Genomic DNA, 21,011 nt, shown 5'->3' on the forward strand with positions numbered 1-21,011 from the left:
CTCTCCAGCGAGTAGTGCGGTGCTCTGAACGGATAATTGGAGGTGAGCTTCCCTCCCTCCAAGACATCTACAGGAAGCGCTGCCTGAGGAAAGCGGGGAGGATCATCAAGGACTCCAGTCACCCCAGCCATAAACTGTTCAGACTACTTCCATCAGGAAGGAGGTTCTGCAGCATCCGGTCCCGTACCAGCAGACTGAGAGACAGCTTCTTCCACCAGGCCATCAGACTGCTGAACACGTCATAGACACCTCAGCTTCACTACTGGAACTTCAACATTATGCACTCCACACTGTATATAAATGCCACTTGTTTTGCACATATTCAACTCTGTATATTTTATATATTTTATTATTATTATTATTATTATTATTATTATTTTATTTTATTTTTTTACTATTTAATTTGTAAAAATGTGTATACACACACACACACACACACACACACACACACACACACACACACACACACACACACGTAGGAAAATATTTAGTATACACATCCAGAAATGCATACACTATTATATATTGTACATATATTTATTAGTTTCAGGTTGGCCATTCTTGTATTTTGCTCGTTTGTGTTGTTGTGTTTGCACATCTCTGTTGCTTGTGGGGCTCGCACACAAGAATTTCACTCGCATGTGCTGTGCCAGTGTGCCTGCACATGTGATGTGACAATAAAAGTGATTTGATTTGATTTTGATTTGATTTGAGTAAGCATTTGATTCAAATTCCTGAGTTGCATGTATATGGAAAAAGGAGTAAATGTGTTTGAATACTGAGTTTTCTTCCCTCAAGTATAAATCTTGCACAACACATCATTACCAACTCTGAAAACAGGGGTCACATGAGGCTACACTGGAAAACTACCCAACTTGGGAAATCTTAAACATGTTGCAACACTTTGACAAACAGTAACACCTTAGATTTCAAAACAATGACGAATTTTATTGTTTATGATATAATCTGATTTACTTTTTTTTTTTAAAGAAATGGGGCTGACAATGTGCTCTTAAACTTATGCTTTTTTAAAAACAAAACAAAACTGCAAACTCATTTTACATTGCGAGTCACATATAGCCTTTGACCTTGAGTGGGCCGGACCAGCGAAACTTCCCTTTCTGTCAGTGAAAAGAAGTTTAACTATGCATTTAATCCCTGGAATATCTTAATATCAGAAAAAGAAATGCAGTTTTGTTTGTCTCAGTTTATCTACATGATAAACAACATTCTGTAGTAAATGGGGAAAAAAGTCTGTTGGGACTTAAATTGCAAGAAATAAAATTTGAATTGTATATGTGGGGTAATAATATTTATGATAACTGTATAAAAGTACAGTTCCGATTTCCCAAAGCAATCCAATTGGACTCTTAAGCAGTGATTCTGGCTGCTGGCGCTCATGTTTGACATCCGGGATGTAAGCCTCATTTGGCTGGACACCACCCGTATTGTAATTTTTTCGCTAGAATAAAGACTTGTAAAAAAAAAAAAACCCCAACAAAACACAATTTCAATTCAATTCAATTCAATTTTATTTATATAGCGCCAAATCACAACAAAAGTCGCCTCAAGGCGCTTCATAGAGAAAAACCCAACAATCATATGACCCCCTATGAGCAAGCACTTTGGCGACAGTGGGAAGGAAAAACTCCCTTTTAACAGGAAGAAACCTCCGGCAGAACCAGGCTCAGGGAGGGGCGGGGCCATCTGCTGCGACCGGTTGGGGTGAGAGAAGGAAGACAGGATAAAGACATGCTGTGGAAGAGAGACAGAGGTTAATAACAGATATGATTCAATGCAGAGAGGTCTATTAATACATAGTGAGTGAGAAAGGTGACTGGAAAGGAAAAACTCAATGCATCACAACAACCCTACTTTGTCATTCCTGAGACTTCCCTGAGAAGAACTGAATATGACAGCCACAGGCAGAGTCCTGATTACCATACAGTACAATCTGAAGAATATCAGCATACAAAAAAGTAACCTTTCACACAAACAGTTATCCAAGTCACACACTCATTCACTGTCCTCCTTTGAAAGCCTTCAGCTGTGCTTTGAACCATCCGTCAGTCTTGCAGTACCGCTGAAGTGCAGCCACATGCTTCATCTCCGGTCCCGGTGCCTGCTCCTGTCTCCGTGCCTGCGGTCATCCCACTCTCGGCCTCTGTCCCGGTCATCTCTCCTTCCTCTGTTGCCCCACTCTTCTGTTCTGTGTCGGTCCCGATCGTCTCTGGCTCTCCCGCTTGGTCTGTCCCACTCCCTCCCTCCACCACCACCACCACCACCTCGTTCCTGCACCGGGTCTACCCCGAGATTGATGGGTTTACGGAAAGGCCTGTCCCTGCCGCCGAACCGCAGCTGTCCGGATTCCTTTTTCCCTCCAAGCCCGCCGCCGAGCCGCCGCGGCACCCATCCTTTAAGAGTCCTCTCTTGCTCAAAATCCACGAACACTTCATGCTGGTCGACCACCAGCTTGTTAGCTGTCCCGACCACAGATCGCTCCTCTTTGTACTCAATGAAGGCATATCTTTTGGAGAAACCCGTGACAATGTCCCGGACCAGCCGGAGCCGCTGGATGTCTCCGTACTTAGAGAACACTTTGTGTAGTTTATATGAAGTAAGGTTTATTATAATAATAAATAATACTTTTTATAAAAATAAAAAGTTTATAAATAAAACTTTTTATTCATTGCACAATACTGTCACTTTTTTAAAAAAAAAAATAATTTTATATAATTACACCATAATCAATAGCATAGATAGTGACAGATTAAAGGCAATAGCATTGTTGTGTTATTAAGCCATTGGTCCAGCATGTGCAACCAGGACACCGATTCCTTGATTCTACAAATCATTCTTCCATAATTCTTTTTGACAGTGCTGGTGGAAAGTGCCTTAAAACTTTTACAGATGTTAGACTGAATCGGACATTGCTAGAAAAAATATTAGAGCCCAACCTGATTCCCTCACTGTGAGAGTCACAGCATCCTGTCAGTGTATGTACTCCCTGATTAATATGGCAAGGAATGACTTATTTGAATGCCGCTTTTTTCACATCTCTGTAGGTCAGTCTTTTTTAGCTACACCACAGAACTCTCAAATGTGCATTTATCTTGTACACAAACGCCTCACAGCTATACCATACCATCGACAGTCAGCTGTGGACACTCTCTTTCAGCATTTGGTTGCTGTGCACTACGTTTCATTTGGAGTCATGAGGGACATGTCTCTATTTCTATGTCCAGGACCAAAATATGTTGGTTGTAACAAGCGGTTATTTGAGTTACTGTTGCCTAATAAAATGGGTGGTAAGTGTATAAAATTATCTAAAAAGACTGAATGTCAAATGCTATCCAAGTTACAGGTGCCTGAACACTCTTGGGACAATGCATTACAAAAACATTCTTTAATAAAACACTGAAACCACAACAGCTTCTGCTCCACGGTGAATAACTTCTTACAAAAATTGTGAACATGCTTCACTTCATTTTTCTGTACAGTTCCATCTGATACACATGGTACAGTATCAAAAGGGTTTGGAAAGGTGAAACAAATTCTTCTATGTAGTTTATTTAAAAAAGAACTTTTGCTGCGTAGATGCATCTAGTCTTGTTGTTCTAACAGCATAACAATTATACATAAAGGTTGAGAAGGTGTGCTCTTTAGCTCTGCTCCAGATTCATCATTTTCTGAAAGCCTTTACATATCCTCCACACTCCATTTATAGGCCGCTTCCTGCACAGCCTTTTTATCTGCCATCCTCTGGTAGCGTTTCTGTTCAAAACCATTTGACCTGCAAGACACAAATAAAATAACCCTATTAATTATGATACGACAAGCTAAAAGGCCAAAGACAATCCATTCAATTAGGCGCAAATTTAATATAGACGTGGAAAAAAATGATCACAATTTCTTTACCATTAATGTGCAAAATGACAAACTGATGTGTGTATTAAAAACATTCAATATTAAACTACAGTTCTGTCCTCAACAGTTTTCCTCTGTCACCGATGCACAAACTCTACCTGTCAACTCCGTCCCAGCGGTACCCCGGTGGAATATTGAACCGGTTTGGAGGTGGAGCAGGGCCTTTATATCGAGGTTTCTCTACAAAAATCAAAACAAACATACAAATAAATAAAAATACAAACAGTAGCAAAAGCAAAACTGCTGCTATTTAAAAGCTTCTTACAAGGATTGACCTGGTGAAATAAAATAAAGTCATAAATAAAATAAAACATATGTAATGTTAAATATCTTGTGTTTTTGTGCCACGGTCCTTTTTACGCCTGCGCATTGCAGCCATAGGATCGCCTTCTCTTTCCTGTTCTCTCAACATGCGGTCAAGATCCTCAAGTGGCTTAAGGGCTTCGCGCAGCGCTTCCTTAAGTTTCTGCTGATGCATCTGGATCTGTGCCAACCTATACATACATTTTAACATAAACCATTGAACCACTTTTATAATTTTTTATGTGGATATAATCACATAAACTGTGATATTTGAAATGATCATGCACATTTACCGTTTTCCCCACTGAGCGTATTTCTCGTCTCTTGCCGCTTTTTCACCAGCTTTCTTTTTCTGTTCATTTCTCTCTGAATCCAGATCCCTCCTTTTGCCACTTTTGTCTCTGAAAATCGTCTGAGCCTTACGCGATTCATCTGGTCAAAGGGGATGAATGGGTAAGTATGTAGAAACTTCATTATTTAATTTTAGGACTAAATAAAATACGACAATATAGATGATAAGCTGAAATGAGATGCAAAGCTGTATGAAGCTCTTCAATCAATGGGTGTAAAAAAATCTTAAGAGAGAAAAGTTGATGAAATCTTCAAGTGGCTGATTGTGTTTTTCTCTGCGTCTGTTCTCCTTTTGCTCTTTCCTTAAAATGTCCACAGAAACCAGGCCTGCCTTTCCACCAGATAGCATCCTTTGGCCCTGGTTATAAAAAAAAAAAAGACAATTGAAAAATATAACATTTGAGTGAAATCAGATTTGACATTAATCTTTGTTCCAAAACAGTCTGCTTACCTGTGACTGGCCTGGCCTACGAGGTGGTGACAAATCTCCATCCGAGTCCCTTCCACTCGGTGGCTGCCCCCTGGGTGGAGACTGGTCAGAGTCTGAGCCCCGTTTAGTTTTTGAGGGCCTCCTTGGGGGAGATTGGTCGGAGTCTGAGGCGTTTCCCTTCAGGGGCCTTTTCCTCGGGGGAGACGGATCCGAGTCTGAATCATGTCTATTCTGACCCTTCTTAGCCACCGCTGACCGATGAGGATCCGGTGAGCGTTTTTTACTTAACAAGGATGAGCTGAGCTTGCTTTTGTTGGAGGCTGAATCTGACAAAGACACAGTTAATTTGTTAATTTTCATTTTGTAATGCCTTTTGGACAAAAATTAAAGATTTATTATTAGATCAAGCTATGTCTTTAAAATAAATTTCAATTCAAAACTCATGTTAAATGGGTCTCTGCTTTTTACTTTTATTCATATGCCACACCAGATTCCACTTTACAATTTAAATGGATCACTCACCTTTACTTTGCATTTTTTCTGACTTTCCTGAACACTGTCTTGGTGGTGACAAGTCTGGGGAGTCATGGCGTCTTCTCCTGGGAGGAGAGACATCTGGAGAGTCGTGACGTCTTCTCTTGGGAGGAGAGACATCTGGAGAGTCATGACGTCTTCTCCTGGGAGGAGAGACATCAGGAGAGTCGTGACGTCTTCTCCTGGGAGGAGAGACATCTGGAGAGTTGTGATGTCTAGTCCTGGGAGGAGAGACATCTGGAGAGTCATGACGTCTTCTCCTGGGAGGAGAGACATCTGGAGAGTCGTGAGGTCTAGTCCTGTGAGGAGAGACATCAGGAGAGTCGTGACGTCTTCTCCTGGGAGGAGAGACATCTGGAGAGTCGTGAGGTCTAGTCCTGGGAGGAGAGACATCTGGAGAGTCATGACGTCTTCTCCTGGGAGGAGAGACATCTGGAGAGTCGTGAGGTCTAGTCCTGGGAGGAGAGACATCAGGAGAGTCGTGACGTCTTGTCCTGTGAGGAGAGACATCCGGAGAGTACTTCCGACTTCTCTTTGGTGGAGAGATGTCTGGAGAGTCATGCCGGGTCTTTTTGACAGGAGAATCCTGTCCTCTTCTCTTTGAGTTAAATATCTTGTGTTTTTGTGCCACGGTCCTTTTTACGCCTGCGCATTGCAGCCATAGGATCGCCTTCTCTTTCCTGTTCTCTCAACATGCGGTCAAGATCCTCAAGTGGCTTAAGGGCTTCGCGCAGCGCTTCCTTAAGTTTCTGCTGATGCATCTGGATCTGTGCCAACCTATACATACATTTTAACATAAACCATTGAACCACTTTTATAATTTTTTATGTGGATATAATCACATAAACTGTGATATTTGAAATGATCATGCACATTTACCCTTTTCCCCACTGAGCGTATTTCTCGTCTCTTGCCGCTTTTTCACCAGCTTTCTTTTTCTGTTCATTTCTCTCTGAATTCAGATCCCTGCTTTTGCCACTTTTGTCTCTGAAAATCGTCTGAGCCTTACGCGATTCATCTGGTCAAAGGGGATGAATGGGTAAGTATGTAGAAACTTCATTATTTAATTTTAGGACTAAATAAAATACGACAATATAGATGATAAGCTGAAATGAGATGCAAAGCTGTATGAAGCTCTTCAATCAATGGGTGTAAAAAAATCTTAAGAGAGAAAAGTTGATGAAACCTTCAAGTGGCTGATTGTGTTTTTCTCTGCGTCTGTTCTCCTTTTGCTCTTTCCTTAAAATGTCCACAGAAACCAGGCCTGCCTTTCCACCAGATAGCATCCTTTGGCCCTGGTTATAAAAAAAAAAAAGACAATTGAAAAATATAACATTTGAGTGAAATCAGATTTGACATTAATCTTTGTTCCAACACAGTCTGCTTACCTGTGACTGGCCTGGCCTACGAGGTGGTGACAAATCTCCATCCGAGTCCCTTCCACTCGGTGGCTGCCCCCTGGGTGGAGACTGGTCAGAGTCTGAGCCCCGTTTAGTTTTTGAGGGCCTCCTTGGGGGAGATTGGTCGGAGTCTGAGGCGTTTCCCTTCAGGGGCCTTTTCCTCGGGGGAGACGGATCCGAGTCTGAATCATGTCTATTCTGACCCTTCTTAGCCACCGCTGACCGATGAGGATCCGGTGAGCGTTTTTTACTTAACAAGGATGAGCTGAGCTTGCTTTTGTTGGAGGCTGAATCTGACAAAGACACAGTTAATTTGTTAATTTTCATTTTGTAATGCCTTTTGAACAAAAATTAAAGATTTAGTATTAGATCAAGCTATGTCTTTAAAATAAATTTCAATTCAAAACTCATGTTAAATGGGTCTCTGCTTTTTACTTTTATTCATATGCCACACCAGATTCCACTTTACAATTTAAATGGATCACTGACCTTTACTTTGCATTTTTTCTGACTTTCCTGAACACTGTCTTGGTGGTGACAAGCCTGGGGAGTCATGGCGTCTTCTCCTGGGAGGAGAGACATCTGGAGAGTCGTGACGTCTTCTCTTGGGAGGAGAGACATCTGGAGAGTCATGACGTCTTCTCCTGGGAGGAGAGACATCAGGAGAGTCGTGACGTCTTCTCTTGGGAGGAGAGACATCTGGAGAGTTGTGATGTCTAGTCCTGGGAGGAGAGACATCTGGAGAGTCATGACGTCTTCTCCTGGGAGGAGAGACATCTGGAGAGTCGTGAGGTCTAGTCCTGTGAGGAGAGACATCAGGAGAGTCGTGACGTCTTCTCCTGGGAGGAGAGACATCTGGAGAGTCGTGAGGTCTAGTCCTGTGAGGAGAGACATCTGGAGAGTCATGACGTCTTCTCTTGGGAGGAGAGACATCTGGAGAGTCATGAGGTCTAGTCCTGGGAGGAGAGACATCTGGAGAGTCATGACGTCTTCTCCTGGGAGGAGAGACATCTGGAGAGTCGTGAGGTCTAGTCCTGGGAGGAGAGACATCTGGAGAGTCATGACGTCTTCTCCTGGGAGGAGAGACATCTGGAGAGTCGTGAGGTCTAGTCCTGGGAGGAGAGACATCTGGAGAGTCATGACGTCTTCTCCTGGGAGGAGAGACATCTGGAGAGTCGTGAGGTCTAGTCCTGGGAGGAGAGACATCTGGAGAGTCATGACGTCTTCTCCTGGGAGGAGAGACATCTGGAGAGTCGTGAGGTCTAGTCCTGGGAGGAGAGACATCAGGAGAGTCGTGACGTCTTATCCTGTGAGGAGAGACATTCGGAGAGTACTTCCGACTTCTCTTTGGTGGAGAGATGTCTGGAGAGTCATGCCGGGTCTTTTTGACAGGAGAATCCTGTCCTCTTCTCTTTGAGTTAAATATCTTGTGTTTTTGTGCCACGGTCCTTTTTACGCCTGCGCATTGCAGCCATAGGATCGCCTTCTCTTTCCTGTTCTCTCAACATGCGGTCAAGATCCTCAAGTGGCTTAAGGGCTTCGCGCAGCGCTTCCTTAAGTTTCTGGTGATGCATCTGGATCTGTGCCAACCTATACATACATTTTAACATAAACCATTGAACCACTTTTATAATTTTTTATGTGGATATAATCACATAAACTGTGATATTTGAAATGATCATGCACATTTACCCTTTTCCCCACTGAGCGTATTTCTCGTCTCTTGCCGCTTTTTCACCAGCTTTCTTTTTCTGTTCATTTCTCTCTGAATCCAGATCCCTCCTTTTGCCACTTTTGTCTCTGAAAATCGTCTGAGCCTTACGCGATTCATCTGGTCAAAGGGGATGAATGGGTAAGTATGTAGAAACTTCATTATTTAATTTTAGGACTAAATAAAATACGACAATATAGATGATAAGCTGAAATGAGATGCAAAGCTGTATGAAGCTCTTCAATCAATGGGTGTAAAAAAATCTTAAGAGAGAAAAGTTGATGAAACCTTCAAGTGGCTGATTGTGTTTTTCTCTGCGTCTGTTCTCCTTTTGCTCTTTCCTTAAAATGTCCACAGAAACCAGGCCTGCCTTTCCACCAGATAGCATCCTTTGGCCCTGGTTATAAAAAAAAAAAAGACAATTGAAAAATATAACATTTGAGTGAAATCGGATTTGACATTAATCTTTGTTCCAACACAGTCTGCTTACCTGTGACTGGCCTGGCCTACGAGGTGGTGACAAATCTCCATCCGAGTCCCTTCCACTCGGTGGCTGCCCCCTGGGTGGAGACTGGTCAGAGTCTGAGCCCCGTTTAGTTTTTGAGGGCCTCCTTGGGGGAGATTGGTCGGAGTCTGAGGCGTTTCCCTTCAGGGGCCTTTTCCTCGGGGGAGACGGATCCGAGTCTGAATCATGTCTATTCTGACCCTTCTTAGCCACCGCTGACCGATGAGGATCCGGTGAGCGTTTTTTACTTAACAAGGATGAGCTGAGCTTGCTTTTGTTGGAGGCTGAATCTGACAAAGACACAGTTAATTTGTTAATTTTCATTTTGTAATGCCTTTTGGACAAAAATTAAAGATTTATTATTAGATCAAGCTATGTCTTTAAAATAAATTTCAATTCAAAACTCATGTTAAATGGGTCTCTGCTTTTTACTTTTATTCATATGCCACACCAGATTCCACTTTACAATTTAAATGGATCACTGACCTTTACTTTGCATTTTTTCTGACTTTCCTGAACACTGTCTTGGTGGTGACAAGTCTGGGGAGTCATGGCGTCTTCTCCTGGGAGGAGAGACATCTGGAGAGTCGTGACGTCTTCTCTTGGGAGGAGAGACATCTGGAGAGTCATGACGTCTTCTCCTGGGAGGAGAGACATCAGGAGAGTCGTGACGTCTTCTCTTGGGAGGAGAGACATCTGGAGAGTTGTGATGTCTAGTCCTGGGAGGAGAGACATCTGGAGAGTCATGACGTCTTCTCCTGGGAGGAGAGACATCTGGAGAGTCGTGAGGTCTAGTCCTGTGAGGAGAGACATCAGGAGAGTCGTGACGTCTTCTCCTGGGAGGAGAGACATCTGGAGAGTCGTGAGGTCTAGTCCTGGGAGGAGAGACATCTGGAGAGTCATGACGTCTTCTCTTGGGAGGAGAGACAACAGGAGAGTCGTGACGTCTTCTCTTGGGAGGAGAGACATCTGGAGAGTCATGAGGTCTAGTCCTGGGAGGAGAGACATCTGGAGAGTCATGACGTCTTCTCCTGGGAGGAGAGACATCTGGAGAGTCGTGAGGTCTAGTCCTGGGAGGAGAGACATCTGGAGAGTCATGACGTCTTCTCCTGGGAGGAGAGACATCTGGAGAGTCGTGAGGTCTAGTCCTGGGAGGAGAGACATCAGGAGAGTCATGACGTCTTCTCCTGGGAGGAGAGACATCTGGAGAGTCGTGAGGTCTAGTCCTGGGAGGAGAGACATCTGGAGAGTCATGACGTCTTCTCCTGGGAGGAGAGACATCTGGAGAGTCGTGAGGTCTAGTCCTGGGAGGAGAGACATCAGGAGAGTCGTGACGTCTTGTCCTGTGAGGAGAGACATCCGGAGAGTACTTCCGACTTCTCTTTGGTGGAGAGATGTCTGGAGAGTCATGCCGGGTCTTTTTGACAGGAGAATCCTGTCCTCTTCTCTTTGAGTTAAATATCTTGTGTTTTTGTGCCACGGTCCTTTTTACGCCTGCGCATTGCAGCCATAGGATCGCCTTCTCTTTCCTGTTCTCTCAACATGCGGTCAAGATCCCCAAGTGGCTTAAGGGCTTCGCGCAGCGCTTCCTTAAGTTTCTGGTGATGCATCTGGATCTGTGCCAACCTATACATACATTTTAACATAAACCATTGAACCACTTTTATAATTTTTTATGTGGATATAATCACATAAACTGTGATATTTGAAATGATCATGCACATTTACCGTTTTCCCCACTGAGCGTATTTCTCGTCTGTTGCCGCTTTTTCACCAGCTTTCTTTTTCTGTTCATTTCTCTCTGAATCCAGATCCCTCCTTTTGCCACTTTTGTCTCTGAAAATCGTCTGAGCCTTACGCGATTCATCTGGTCAAAGGGGATGAATGGGTAAGTATGTAGAAACTTCATTATTTAATTTTAGGACTAAATAAAATACGACAATATAGATGATAAGCTGAAATGAGATGCAAAGCTGTATGAAGCTCTTCAATCAATGGGTGTAAAAAAATCTTAAGAGAGAAAAGTTGATGAAACCTTCAAGTGGCTGATTGTGTTTTTCTCTGCGTCTGTTCTCCTTTTGCTCTTTCCTTAAAATGTCCACAGAAACCAGGCCTGCCTTTCCACCAGATAGCATCCTTTGGCCCTGGTTATAAAAAAAAAAAAAGACAATTGAAAAATATAACATTTGAGTGAAATCGGATTTGACATTAATCTTTGTTCCAACACAGTCTGCTTACCTGTGACTGGCCTGGCCTACGAGGTGGTGACAAATCTCCATCCGAGTCCCTTCCACTCGGTGGCTGCCCCCTGGGTGGAGACTGGTCAGAGTCTGAGCCCCGTTTAGTTTTTGAGGGCCTCCTTGGGGGAGATTGGTCGGAGTCTGAGGCGTTTCCCTTCAGGGGCCTTTTCCTCGGGGGAGACGGATCCGAGTCTGAATCATGTCTATTCTGACCCTTCTTAGCCACCGCTGACCGATGAGGATCCGGTGAGCGTTTTTTACTTAACAAGGATGAGCTGAGCTTGCTTTTGTTGGAGGCTGAATCTGACAAAGACACAGTTAATTTGTTAATTTTCATTTTGTAATGCCTTTTGAACAAAAATTAAAGATTTATTATTAGATCAAGCTATGTCTTTAAAATAAATTTCAATTCAAAACTCATGTTAAATGGGTCTCTGCTTTTTACTTTTATTCATATGCCACACCAGATTCCACTTTACAATTTAAATGGATCACTCACCTTTACTTTGCATTTTTTCTGACTTTCCTGAACACTGTCTTGGTGGTGACAAGTCTGGGGAGTCATGGCGTCTTCTCCTGGGAGGAGAGACATCTGGAGAGTCGTGACGTCTTCTCCTGGGAGGAGAGACATCTGGAGAGTCGTGAGGTCTAGTCCTGTGAGGAGAGACATCTGGAGAGTCATGACGTCTTCTCTTGGGAGGAGAGACAACAGGAGAGTCGTGACGTCTTCTCTTGGGAGGAGAGACATCTGGAGAGTCGTGAGGTCTAGTCCTGGGAGGAGAGACATCAGGAGAGTCGTGACGTCTTCTCTTGGGAGGAGAGACATCTGGAGAGTTGTGATGTCTAGTCCTGGGAGGAGAGACATCTGGAGAGTCATGACGTCTTCTCCTGGGAGGAGAGACATCTGGAGAGTCGTGAGGTCTAGTCCTGTGAGGAGAGACATCAGGAGAGTCGTGACGTCTTCTCCTGGGAGGAGAGACATCTGGAGAGTCGTGAGGTCTAGTCCTGTGAGGAGAGACATCTGGAGAGTCATGACGTCTTCTCTTGGGAGGAGAGACAACAGGAGAGTCGTGACGTCTTCTCTTGGGAGGAGAGACATCTGGAGAGTCGTGAGGTCTAGTCCTGGGAGGAGAGACATCTGGAGAGTCGTGAGGTCTAGTCCTGGGAGGAGAGACATCTGGAGAGTCATGAGGTCTAGTCCTGGGAGGAGAGACATCTGGAGAGTCATGACGTCTTCTCCTGGGAGGAGAGACATCTGGAGAGTCGTGAGGTCTAGTCCTGGGAGGAGAGACATCTGGAGAGTCATGACGTCTTCTCCTGGGAGGAGAGACATCAGGAGAGTCGTGACGTCTTGTCCTGTGAGGAGAGACATCCGGAGAGTACTTCCGACTTCTCTTTGGTGGAGAGATGTCTGGAGAGTCATGCCGGGTCTTTTTGACAGGAGAATCCTGTCCTCTTCTCTTTGAAGACAACTCGGGTGAGTCATGTAGACCTCTGCTTAATGAGCCAGCCTCTGTATTTTGATGTTCTTTTCCATTTCCTTCCTCTGTGTCATCATTTTGATCCACTTTTAGGAGAGGAAGTAAAACTATAGTAAACAACAGTCTTAACTTAATATTGCACAAATCCCCCCCTACTTCTGTGACTTCTTATTTACCTCCAATTGCTTTCCATCTGTTGCTGGTCCTAAAAACTTCCATCTGTTTCACTTCCTCAGGTCGATCATCAATCACCTCAGCAATCTGAACAGTTAACAAGAGATTAAGTTTTAAAACAGAACTTGTTGACATAACAAAATTACCCAAACTATAAGCATACCCATTTAATACAATAGATTAGATTTCAGCATTAAGTAAATGGCCTGTATTTGTATAGCGCTTTACTTAGTCCCTAAGGACCCCAAAGCACTTTACACGTTCAGTCATCCACCCATTCACACACACTGGTGATGGCAAGCTAAATTGTAGCCACAGCCGCCCTGAGGCGCACTGACAGAGGCGAGGCTGCCGGTGTTCCAGATCTACTGGCGTTTAGATCAACTGGCGTTAGTCGAACAGATGTGTGGCAGACTTCTGTTTCAGGAGCTGCTACCTACAGACTAGCAAAAAAACGCCAAATGTGTCATCTGTGACACTTGTGAGGTTATCTCAAACACACTCCGTCAGTCTTGATGCTGTTGAACAACAAAATGTTTAAAAATGTGGCGAGTTTACCTAGGGTTATCCTCATGCGCGACGCGATCGCGAAAACAGCAAACAATTAACACCATGCCGATGTTGTTCACAGGACAACAAGAGTAAACGATCGGGAGACTCTTGTTGTCGTTATCGTTCCCCTCACACGGTTTGTTTCTCCGAATTCAGCGTTTTTGCTTCACAACTAAAGCGAGCAGTTTACTTTGTGTGCACTAACATGGACTCGAGTCAACCAGTGCCACCACTGGCCAAGTGCCACAGCCTACAGCCAGATCAACTTGTGACACACATCTGCAGCACGTCTGAATTCGTTTCATGCACAAACATTTTAGAGTTGGTTGTTATATACAGTCTGTATAAGTGTGGTTAATCTAATAAACATTTGTAAGGAGATGGCAGTTACTGTGAATGTACAGCAGTTACACAGTGATTAGTAATAAACAGTCAGACAATGACCCTGACTTTCTCATTCAGTCTTGTAGATTGAATGCACCTTCTGTGGAAAGTGGTACCACACAGTGTGTGTGGACTTCCCCTGTGCAGAAGGCGACTACAAATGTTGTGCATGTTAAATAAACAGAAAAAAGTGATCCCTGTTGTCTTTGCTTACTGATTGTTTTCAGTGTTGACAAGCCACATTGCTGCCATTGCATCTTTCAACATGTTTGTGGGTAGATTTGGATGTACCAGGGGTAAGTGCAGCCACTCAGCCTCTACTCAATGTCATCATAGCAAGTTAATCTAGTAGTGGGCTATGGTATTTGGCCACAGGTGGCAGCAGTGGACTGACCTCCATTTGAAACTGCTCCAGCTGCTGTGTGATAGTGGATCTGCTACAAATTGAAGATCATATGGAAGTTTTGGAAATTAACCCTTGTATTATGTTGAAAAACAAAAAAGTGACATTGATTTTGTTGCGGGTCATTTTGACCCATACTGTGTAAATCCACTCAGAATTGTCAAGAAACTGCAATAAAACAATAGCACCTTTATTTTCCATCAGATAAACATGTAGAACACAGACATACAACAGTGACTTTCCATAACTATTTTAGGAACAATTTGGTTTTTCGTTCTTACAAACACGTATTTTGAACTTGCCCAACGTTCTCAGTTTTTCAATGCTCAACATTTTCGATTTTGTCCACATGATGGACAGAATGTAACTGTGTGCTTTCTGCAGATGTACTTCTTGTATTTCTCACAAAAAGTGCTTGTTTTCAAACAGGAATCTTCCTAACTAAGATTTAAAACAAAAGATTTCTACGTCTCCTCCAGTCTCACAAACAGAACCAATCGACACACCTGAGTCACTGACTTTCTTATATCCACTCACTCTCACTGGCTCTGTTTATTACTAATCACTGTGTAACTGCTGTAAATTCACAGTAACTGCCATCTCCTTACAAATCTTCATTGGATTAACCACACTTATACAGACTGCATATAACTACCAACTCTCCAGCCATGTTGATGGATTGCCTATATTGGCTGGAAATATTAATTTCCAGAGAAAGGACACAGACAGACGATGCTTACAGGATGTGATGTGACAACACTAATGAAATATTGACGTGTCATATTTGTCCAAGGCGTATTTCATTGTTATGGAAAAAGAGAATATTAAAATCATGATGACCAATTGGAGCAGTGATTTCTATGACTTTGTGTATATAATTTGGAATTTTGTACAAATGTAGGCCAATAAGGAATATATGATATCATTTCATTCTTTTCAAACAGACACAATTGAAAGGTACAAATGTATTTTGCATGAAACACTGGGTTTAACAAAAACAACAACATTATCAGTACCCTCAGGTGAGGAAGTACCTTGTTCATGTGTGGTGGCAGCTGGGGACCTATGAAGCCAACACTGTTGTGAGGCATGGTGGCGATGGTGCCTGGGCTCACCACCGGCTGGGGAGATGCCTGACCAGATATGCCAGCGTTATGGTTCAAGTGGCTGTAGTCCCCAGTTTTTCCCACATCTGTGCACCTGATGACATGGAAAAAAGAATATTAACCATGACAAAGCATCAACATTATAACATTAGGTTATAATAATACATTTTCTACAAGAAAAGTGAGAATAAACATGTCTACATTATTAAATAATGATGGGAAAAGTTCTACTGAAGGAATAAGCCTAGAATGTTTAAAAATACCGATGTTTACTCACTTGATGTAGAAGAGGACATAGGCCTGCTGGTTGAGAACAGTGCTAATGTCACTGACTGACACGGACGAGTCATTCATCTGAAACCACTGCTCATTGCTGGCCTGTGAGACAGAATGAGAGAGATGTGACACAGCAGATTCAGTTTCTGAATTGAATTTGAGCTAAAAAGAAGAATCTTATGGTTATATAGGGGTCTTTTTTTTCTTTCTTTCAATGCATACAAAGTAGTTTTCTGCTGAAATGTGTTGTTTATGGTGTTTGTTTGTTTGTACTACGCAACAGCAGCATTCAAACAGATTCGGGCACAGCCAGTACCTTAATATAGCAGAAATAGTGTCCAGTATGACAACTCAATCCAGAGTGAACCAGCACAGCATACAGCCTGTAGAGCTGGGGCTCCCCGTGGGACTGCGACATGAAGGGCCGCAGATCCAGATGCTCCAAATACTTCACATCCTGATGACCACCAAACAAAAAAATTCAAACATTACATGCAAATATCCTGTTTTATAATAAAACAAAGCATCTGTCATGTATCTTTATGACTTAAGCAGACACTATTGGCCATTTGCCTTTGTGATTTTGCCTCCACTGAAGTCTGCAAAGCGTTTGAGTGAGATGGTGAGCACATTGGCGCTGCGATGGATTGTAAATCTTTTTGAGGCCGTTACCATTTTGTTGCACCTGAAGGAAACAAACATTCAGCTTGTTGACAAAAATCACACCTAAACACTAAAACTCATCATGGTTTGGCATCTCTTTGACTTACTTGGTGCATTTATAAGCATTTTCACCACCCAGCTGTTCTGGCTTGACAAACTGCTCCAGAGCTTTGGAGACATTTGGAGCAGTCTATATGAACAGAGAGAGAGAGGAAAAACCTCACACTCCATAATGCAGAGAATACATAGTAGCAACGTCACTTTGAATGTTGTCCAATTACCTTAATTTCCAGAGTGACATCCAGAAAAGGGTCAAATGTATCTGAGACAGCTTTGCAGTTTAAACATTTAACTGAAACAGAAATCAGTGCTATGAGTATCACACAAGCTGTAAGACATAAAAAGACAAATAAAAGAAAAATAAATCAAACCTTAAAAAACAGTGACTTACCTCTGGATCTTAGGTACCCGCCAAACACTTGATGGATGAAAGAGGTTGCCTGCGTTTGCCTGTCCAATCTATAATAAAAAGATAAAGCACAAAAGTTAACTAATAAGGACAGTGCAACAATTAACTGACTGACCATTTATTTTTTAGCATTTTGGAACCAGACAATCACTTTACAGTATTCAAGTAGCAGAAAAGACAATAGGAGGAATTGGAGCACGATTAATTACTTAAGAGGCCATCTGCTGCTACACGGGAAGAATTGATTTGATGAGAATTGACACTTTAGGTTCTTAAAAAAATAAATGAATTAATAAATTATTTTTAGGAGTCTAACAAGAAGCACAACACTCAGCCCAGTGCATCTGTTAAACGTGTAGTTTTGGTTAAATGTGCACATAGACTTCGAAGCTCTATAGTAACACATAGAAAAACCTGGATTTTCTGAATTTTGCTGCTGCAATAATAGCACTAATGCCATTAGGGTGAATAAGAGATGACCTGAGGGGTTGAGTGCTCCTGCTCACACTGCTTACCCTGTTGCCTCAGAAGAAATCTATACTAGACACTAAGTCTGGCAGCTCTCTGCCATAATCCCAGACACCTGTTTTACTACACGTTTAAGCCGCTTCTGATCTTTTCAAGCCCTGTTACCAAAACAAGCTACCACACCCAGTGTAAGAATACTTTCTGTGTTGGAGCAGTCAAGTTCATTAAAAAACTTGATATAATAATGAGGTATTATATCAAGTGGCTTGCCTAGTATGTAAACTGAGGTGTCAGTCAGGCAAGAGACTGAGGAATCTGCATTTCTGAAAAATACTCTCAGCAATTGAAGCATTAATAGTTAAAAGGAACTAGTATAAACTGCACTTCCTGAAAAACAGGATAAAGGATTTATTTCATATTCTCCTACTGTCACGGTGTTACCTCTACGTAGCTAATTATGGATCTTACTACATAATAAAGTGCAAACACTGTCAAGCCCAAGTAAAAATATTTTTGTGTGTTTAACTTGTTTAGAATGCATGCAATGTAAAATGACACTCACTTGGTTCCAGGTAAGCAGGACCTTTGCATAGCATCCACTGTGCACCGCAGGAATTCATGAGCATCTTCCTGGCTTCCATAGCGGAAGTGGTTTGCAATCCCTGTGTGAGGGGAACGAGGAAAAACAGAACCAAAAAACAAAGCAGGAGGTGAATTATTGTAAAGGATACCACAGTTAAATGCAAGTTTACACTTATTTAAAAACAGAATTCAAAATCCCTCCAGATTATTTCCCTCCAAAATTACAAAAGGTAAACAGTCACACAGCGCCTCCTATCATTAAAATATAGGTAAACACTTTGCACAGAGCACAGCAACAACAGTCATCCACTTACACCCAAGCTCATTGAGTACACCAATGGGCTTAATGACATTCCCAGAGTTGGTAAAAACCTGAATGATGTGGTTTTGCATGGTACACATCATACAGAACCCTGGCTCATGACCTGCAGCAGAGACAGAGACAAAATACTGAGTGAGTAAGGAGTGATACAATGTGAGAATCAGCGCAGGACTGCGTAACACCACTGTTGGTGAAATAAACTTACATGTTTTGGAGTGCTCCCGCGTCAGCATGTAGTTTGCTAAAGGAGGGGTGTAGCTGAGACACTGCAGGGCTGAGTTGAGGAAGCAGGTGTTCCCCATGTTCTGGAGGCCTGCACCAATGAGGTGAACCTGGGCCCAATTTAGGCTGAGCCGATCTGGTGAGAACAGCACCTTCTGGGGCAAGTCAATTCCATCGCCACTGTTGATCACTGACACACAGAGCCACAATTATTACTAAAAATCTGTTTCAATACATTTTAAAAAGGAGATAATTTAATGCCACCTTACTTATACAACCACACACTGGCACATGGCAAAGTCATGTCAGGACATCACAGTAATAGCTACAACTATTAACAGTTATATAATGTGATTCTGGCCACTGTGAAAAACTCCTAAACAGCCTCAGGAAGAAAGATAGGACAATTTGCCTTCTCCTTTGTTTCTGCTAAACAAGTTGGGCTGCCGGTCTTTATATAAAAACAGCAATTGCATCACGAGCTGAAGTGACTGATCATGCAAAGCTGGATGCATTACATAACTGGATGAATGAACGGAGAAGGGAAGCAGCAACACAACACCCACAAAAGCAGTTGTCAAACTTGTGTGAAAGCAGAAGCAAAAAGATTAGCTGTACGTTACTAAAACCAATTCTGACAAATATGGGTAAATAATGGCTAAAAAGTGTGGTTCCATATTTGCTAAAACTGGTTGGAAAACTATTCTGTCTGACAATAAAAATCTTCAAACAGCTTAAAAAGACATTTTGAAAAAAAGCCAGGCTTTGCTCTGACCTTGGTCCTTGGGCTGGTCCTCAGAGGAGGGTGTACTCTGAGGACCAGCCCCTTGGTCCTTGGGCTGGTCCTCAGAGGAGGGTGTACTCTGAGGACCAGCCCCTTGGTCCTTGGGCTGGTCCTCAGAGGAGGGTGTACTGTTGTACACAGCAGCTCCAGGTCCGAGTCCGGCTGACTCGTGGTCAGACTTTTCTGAAGATCTGTCAACTATGGTCATTGTTCATAGCTGCATTAGGAACATAGACACATATGTTTATGAACTGAAAACAAAACAAAACAAAAAAAACAACAACAACTCATTGTTATTTTGGAAAAAGGGAAAGGGAAAGAAAACTTAAATACTACATCAATCCTACACTGGTTAGGTAGCAGTACAGTGAGTTTGGACAACAACAACTAAATACAAAAGCCACATTAACAGATTATACCCAATTTCGCTGTGCAAAAAACTGCACAATGACAATAAAAAGCTCTAAGTCTCTTATAGCTTATAGTTAAATAACGCTATATTAAACACTGCCCTCATACCATCGCCTAAACTTTCAGCAAACAAGTATCAGAAATTGTGTTAGATTGGATGATTTGTTTACATTCAAAAACAGACTAGCATAAGTGAGAGCCAAATATTAGTTTTTGACCGTTTGTTTTTATTTGAATCATCTTGTCAGATTCCTTTTAAATAACAAACACCAGTAGACAAGAGTAACTTTCGACATCTAATTTAACTCTGTCCAACTAACAAACTTAAAATATCGACAAAAATTAGTGTTTAGAAAACTCAAGAGGGGAAATGCCAGATAACCCACTCGACCGAGGAAATTTCCAAGTCGGAAGCACGTTTACAACAGAAGCAGCTGTTCCCTCCCACCTGCTCTTACAGAGTGGCTCACATTGGCTAAATGACGGCTGCTAGGCCTTTAACACGCAGCGTCGCAAAACCTCAAGAAAACACACAAAAAACCCTGATCATATCAGACGGAGAGCAAGTTGAGAGCTTACCAGTCTTGTTCAAATCCGAGATGGAATGACGCGCACTTAAAGAAGATGCAAAAACCATGGAAACCACATAAACATATTTGTACATTAACATAAAGCTGTTGTACACACACACACACACACATATGAAGAGAGAGAGAGAGTATGCATAGTATGCAAACGGCTACCAAACAGCCATCATAATTCGTCATACAATGAGAACAGAACAAATCAACAATTGACAATGACTAATTAATATTAAAATCTGTAATATAATGTATTGTTTGGAGTTTAGTCCGTTACTGTTACTATTTTTACCATTTCTTCTTGGAGCAACTGTAATCCACATAATTTCCTTAGGGATTAATAAAGTATTTTGATTCTGATTGTTTCAGGATGACCTGCCATTATCCAATGACACATCTGCTTACCTGTATCTTTTGCTCGTTTCTCCTCCTCTTCTTTTCTCTTTTTTCTAAACTGAGGACCTGATGGCTTTGAACTTTTCTTGTCCATCTTCCATTGGTTTTAATTTTGCACTGCAGTATGAACACCCATCCCTCAACCCAAGGATCACCACAACATGATCTAACACACCTTTCACAGATTCACTTTGTCTAGGGTGCATTTCTGAGATTTCACACAACCCAGGATTCAAATCATGAATACATAATGGGCTTGGATTTACATCATTATGAATGAAATGCGCTCTATTTGGAAGCAGCCGCCCCCTCCTCCCCTTTCGGTTGTGTGTGAGA

The 21,011-nt window shown here is 42.3% G+C and overlaps 3 protein-coding genes and 1 pseudogene across 4 annotated transcripts in view; all 4 read right to left on the reverse strand.

The window, feature by feature from the left end:
* LOC145431562 (uncharacterized) overlaps positions 1–6,233 on the reverse strand; it is a 50,451-nt pseudogene extending 44,218 nt beyond the window's left edge. The window contains exons 1-4 of the transcript XR_013911906.1: positions 5,534–6,233; positions 5,033–5,337; positions 4,833–4,939; positions 4,524–4,664 (exon numbers count right to left, since the gene is read on the reverse strand). The product of XR_013911906.1 is annotated as an uncharacterized LOC145431562 (transcript). The remainder of the gene's footprint in view (positions 1–4,523; positions 4,665–4,832; positions 4,940–5,032; positions 5,338–5,533) is intronic.
* On the reverse strand, positions 1,509–4,405 carry LOC113030933 (U1 small nuclear ribonucleoprotein 70 kDa-like). Its single transcript, XM_080307609.1, has 4 exons — positions 4,288–4,405; positions 4,026–4,107; positions 3,717–3,793; positions 1,509–2,645 (listed from the first exon to the last, which is right to left on the reverse strand). The coding sequence occupies exons 1-4, from the start codon at positions 4,403–4,405 to the stop codon at positions 2,104–2,106; spliced, it is 819 nt and encodes a 272-aa protein (XP_080163735.1). The 3' UTR covers positions 1,509–2,103.
* Positions 6,234–6,569: 336 nt separating the features above from the next.
* LOC145431589 (uncharacterized) lies at positions 6,570–9,713 on the reverse strand. The gene is made up of 6 exons (XM_080307615.1): positions 9,671–9,713; positions 9,147–9,451; positions 8,945–9,053; positions 7,435–8,445; positions 6,934–7,238; positions 6,570–6,840 (listed from the first exon to the last, which is right to left on the reverse strand). Exons 1-6 carry the CDS (start codon positions 9,711–9,713, stop codon positions 6,688–6,690), a joined length of 1,926 nt encoding a protein of 641 aa, XP_080163741.1. The 3' UTR covers positions 6,570–6,687.
* Positions 9,285–20,244, reverse strand: LOC145431555 (uncharacterized). The gene is made up of 18 exons (XM_080307532.1): positions 19,279–20,244; positions 18,487–18,693; positions 18,274–18,384; positions 17,940–18,039; positions 16,892–16,959; positions 16,722–16,792; positions 16,548–16,630; positions 16,351–16,462; positions 16,094–16,234; positions 15,779–15,879; positions 15,430–15,595; positions 13,059–13,143; positions 11,901–12,968; positions 11,400–11,704; positions 11,197–11,305; positions 10,890–11,028; positions 9,648–10,787; positions 9,285–9,451 (listed from the first exon to the last, which is right to left on the reverse strand). Exons 1-17 carry the CDS (start codon positions 19,493–19,495, stop codon positions 10,616–10,618), a joined length of 3,255 nt encoding a protein of 1,084 aa, XP_080163658.1. The 5' UTR covers positions 19,496–20,244; the 3' UTR covers positions 9,285–9,451; positions 9,648–10,615.
* Between the last annotated feature and the right edge of the window lie 767 nt (positions 20,245–21,011).

The sequence above is a fragment of the Astatotilapia calliptera genome, chromosome 10 (assembly GCF_964374335.1).
Source record: "Astatotilapia calliptera chromosome 10, fAstCal68.1, whole genome shotgun sequence".
Classification (NCBI taxonomy): domain Eukaryota; kingdom Metazoa; phylum Chordata; class Actinopteri; order Cichliformes; family Cichlidae; genus Astatotilapia; species Astatotilapia calliptera.

Bases quoted from the DNA above. Each gene is read 5' to 3' on its own strand.
- LOC113030933 (XM_080307609.1), bottom strand. From the start codon at position 4,405: ATGCATCAGCAGAAACTTAAGGAAGCGCTGCGCGAAGCCCTTAAGCCA. The intron at 4,108-4,287 runs GTAAAAAGGACC...TGATTTTTGTAG, and splicing joins TATGGCTGCAATGCGCAGGC to AGAAACCTCGATATAAAGGC. The intron at 3,794-4,025 runs GTAGAGTTTGTG...TGTGTCTTGCAG, and splicing joins CGCTGGGACGGAGTTGACAG to GTCAAATGGTTTTGAACAGA.
- LOC145431589 (XM_080307615.1), bottom strand. From the start codon at position 9,713: ATGACTCCCCAGACTTGTCACCACCAAGACAGTGTTCAGGAAA. The intron at 9,452-9,670 runs GTCAGAAAAAAT...TGTCTTTGTCAG, and splicing joins CCAAGACAGTGTTCAGGAAA to ATTCAGCCTCCAACAAAAGC. The intron at 6,841-6,933 runs GTAAGCAGACTG...TTTTATAACCAG, and splicing joins GTAGGCCAGGCCAGTCACAG to GGCCAAAGGATGCTATCTGG.
- LOC145431555 (XM_080307532.1), bottom strand. From the start codon at position 19,495: ATGACCATAGTTGACAGATCTTCAGAAAAGTCTGACCACGAGTCAGCC. The intron at 15,880-16,093 runs GTACTGGCTGTG...TCTGTCTCACAG, and splicing joins ACTATTTCTGCTATATTAAG to GCCAGCAATGAGCAGTGGTT. The intron at 11,705-11,900 runs GTGAGTGATCCA...TGTCTTTGTCAG, and splicing joins AGAAAAAATGCAAAGTAAAG to ATTCAGCCTCCAACAAAAGC.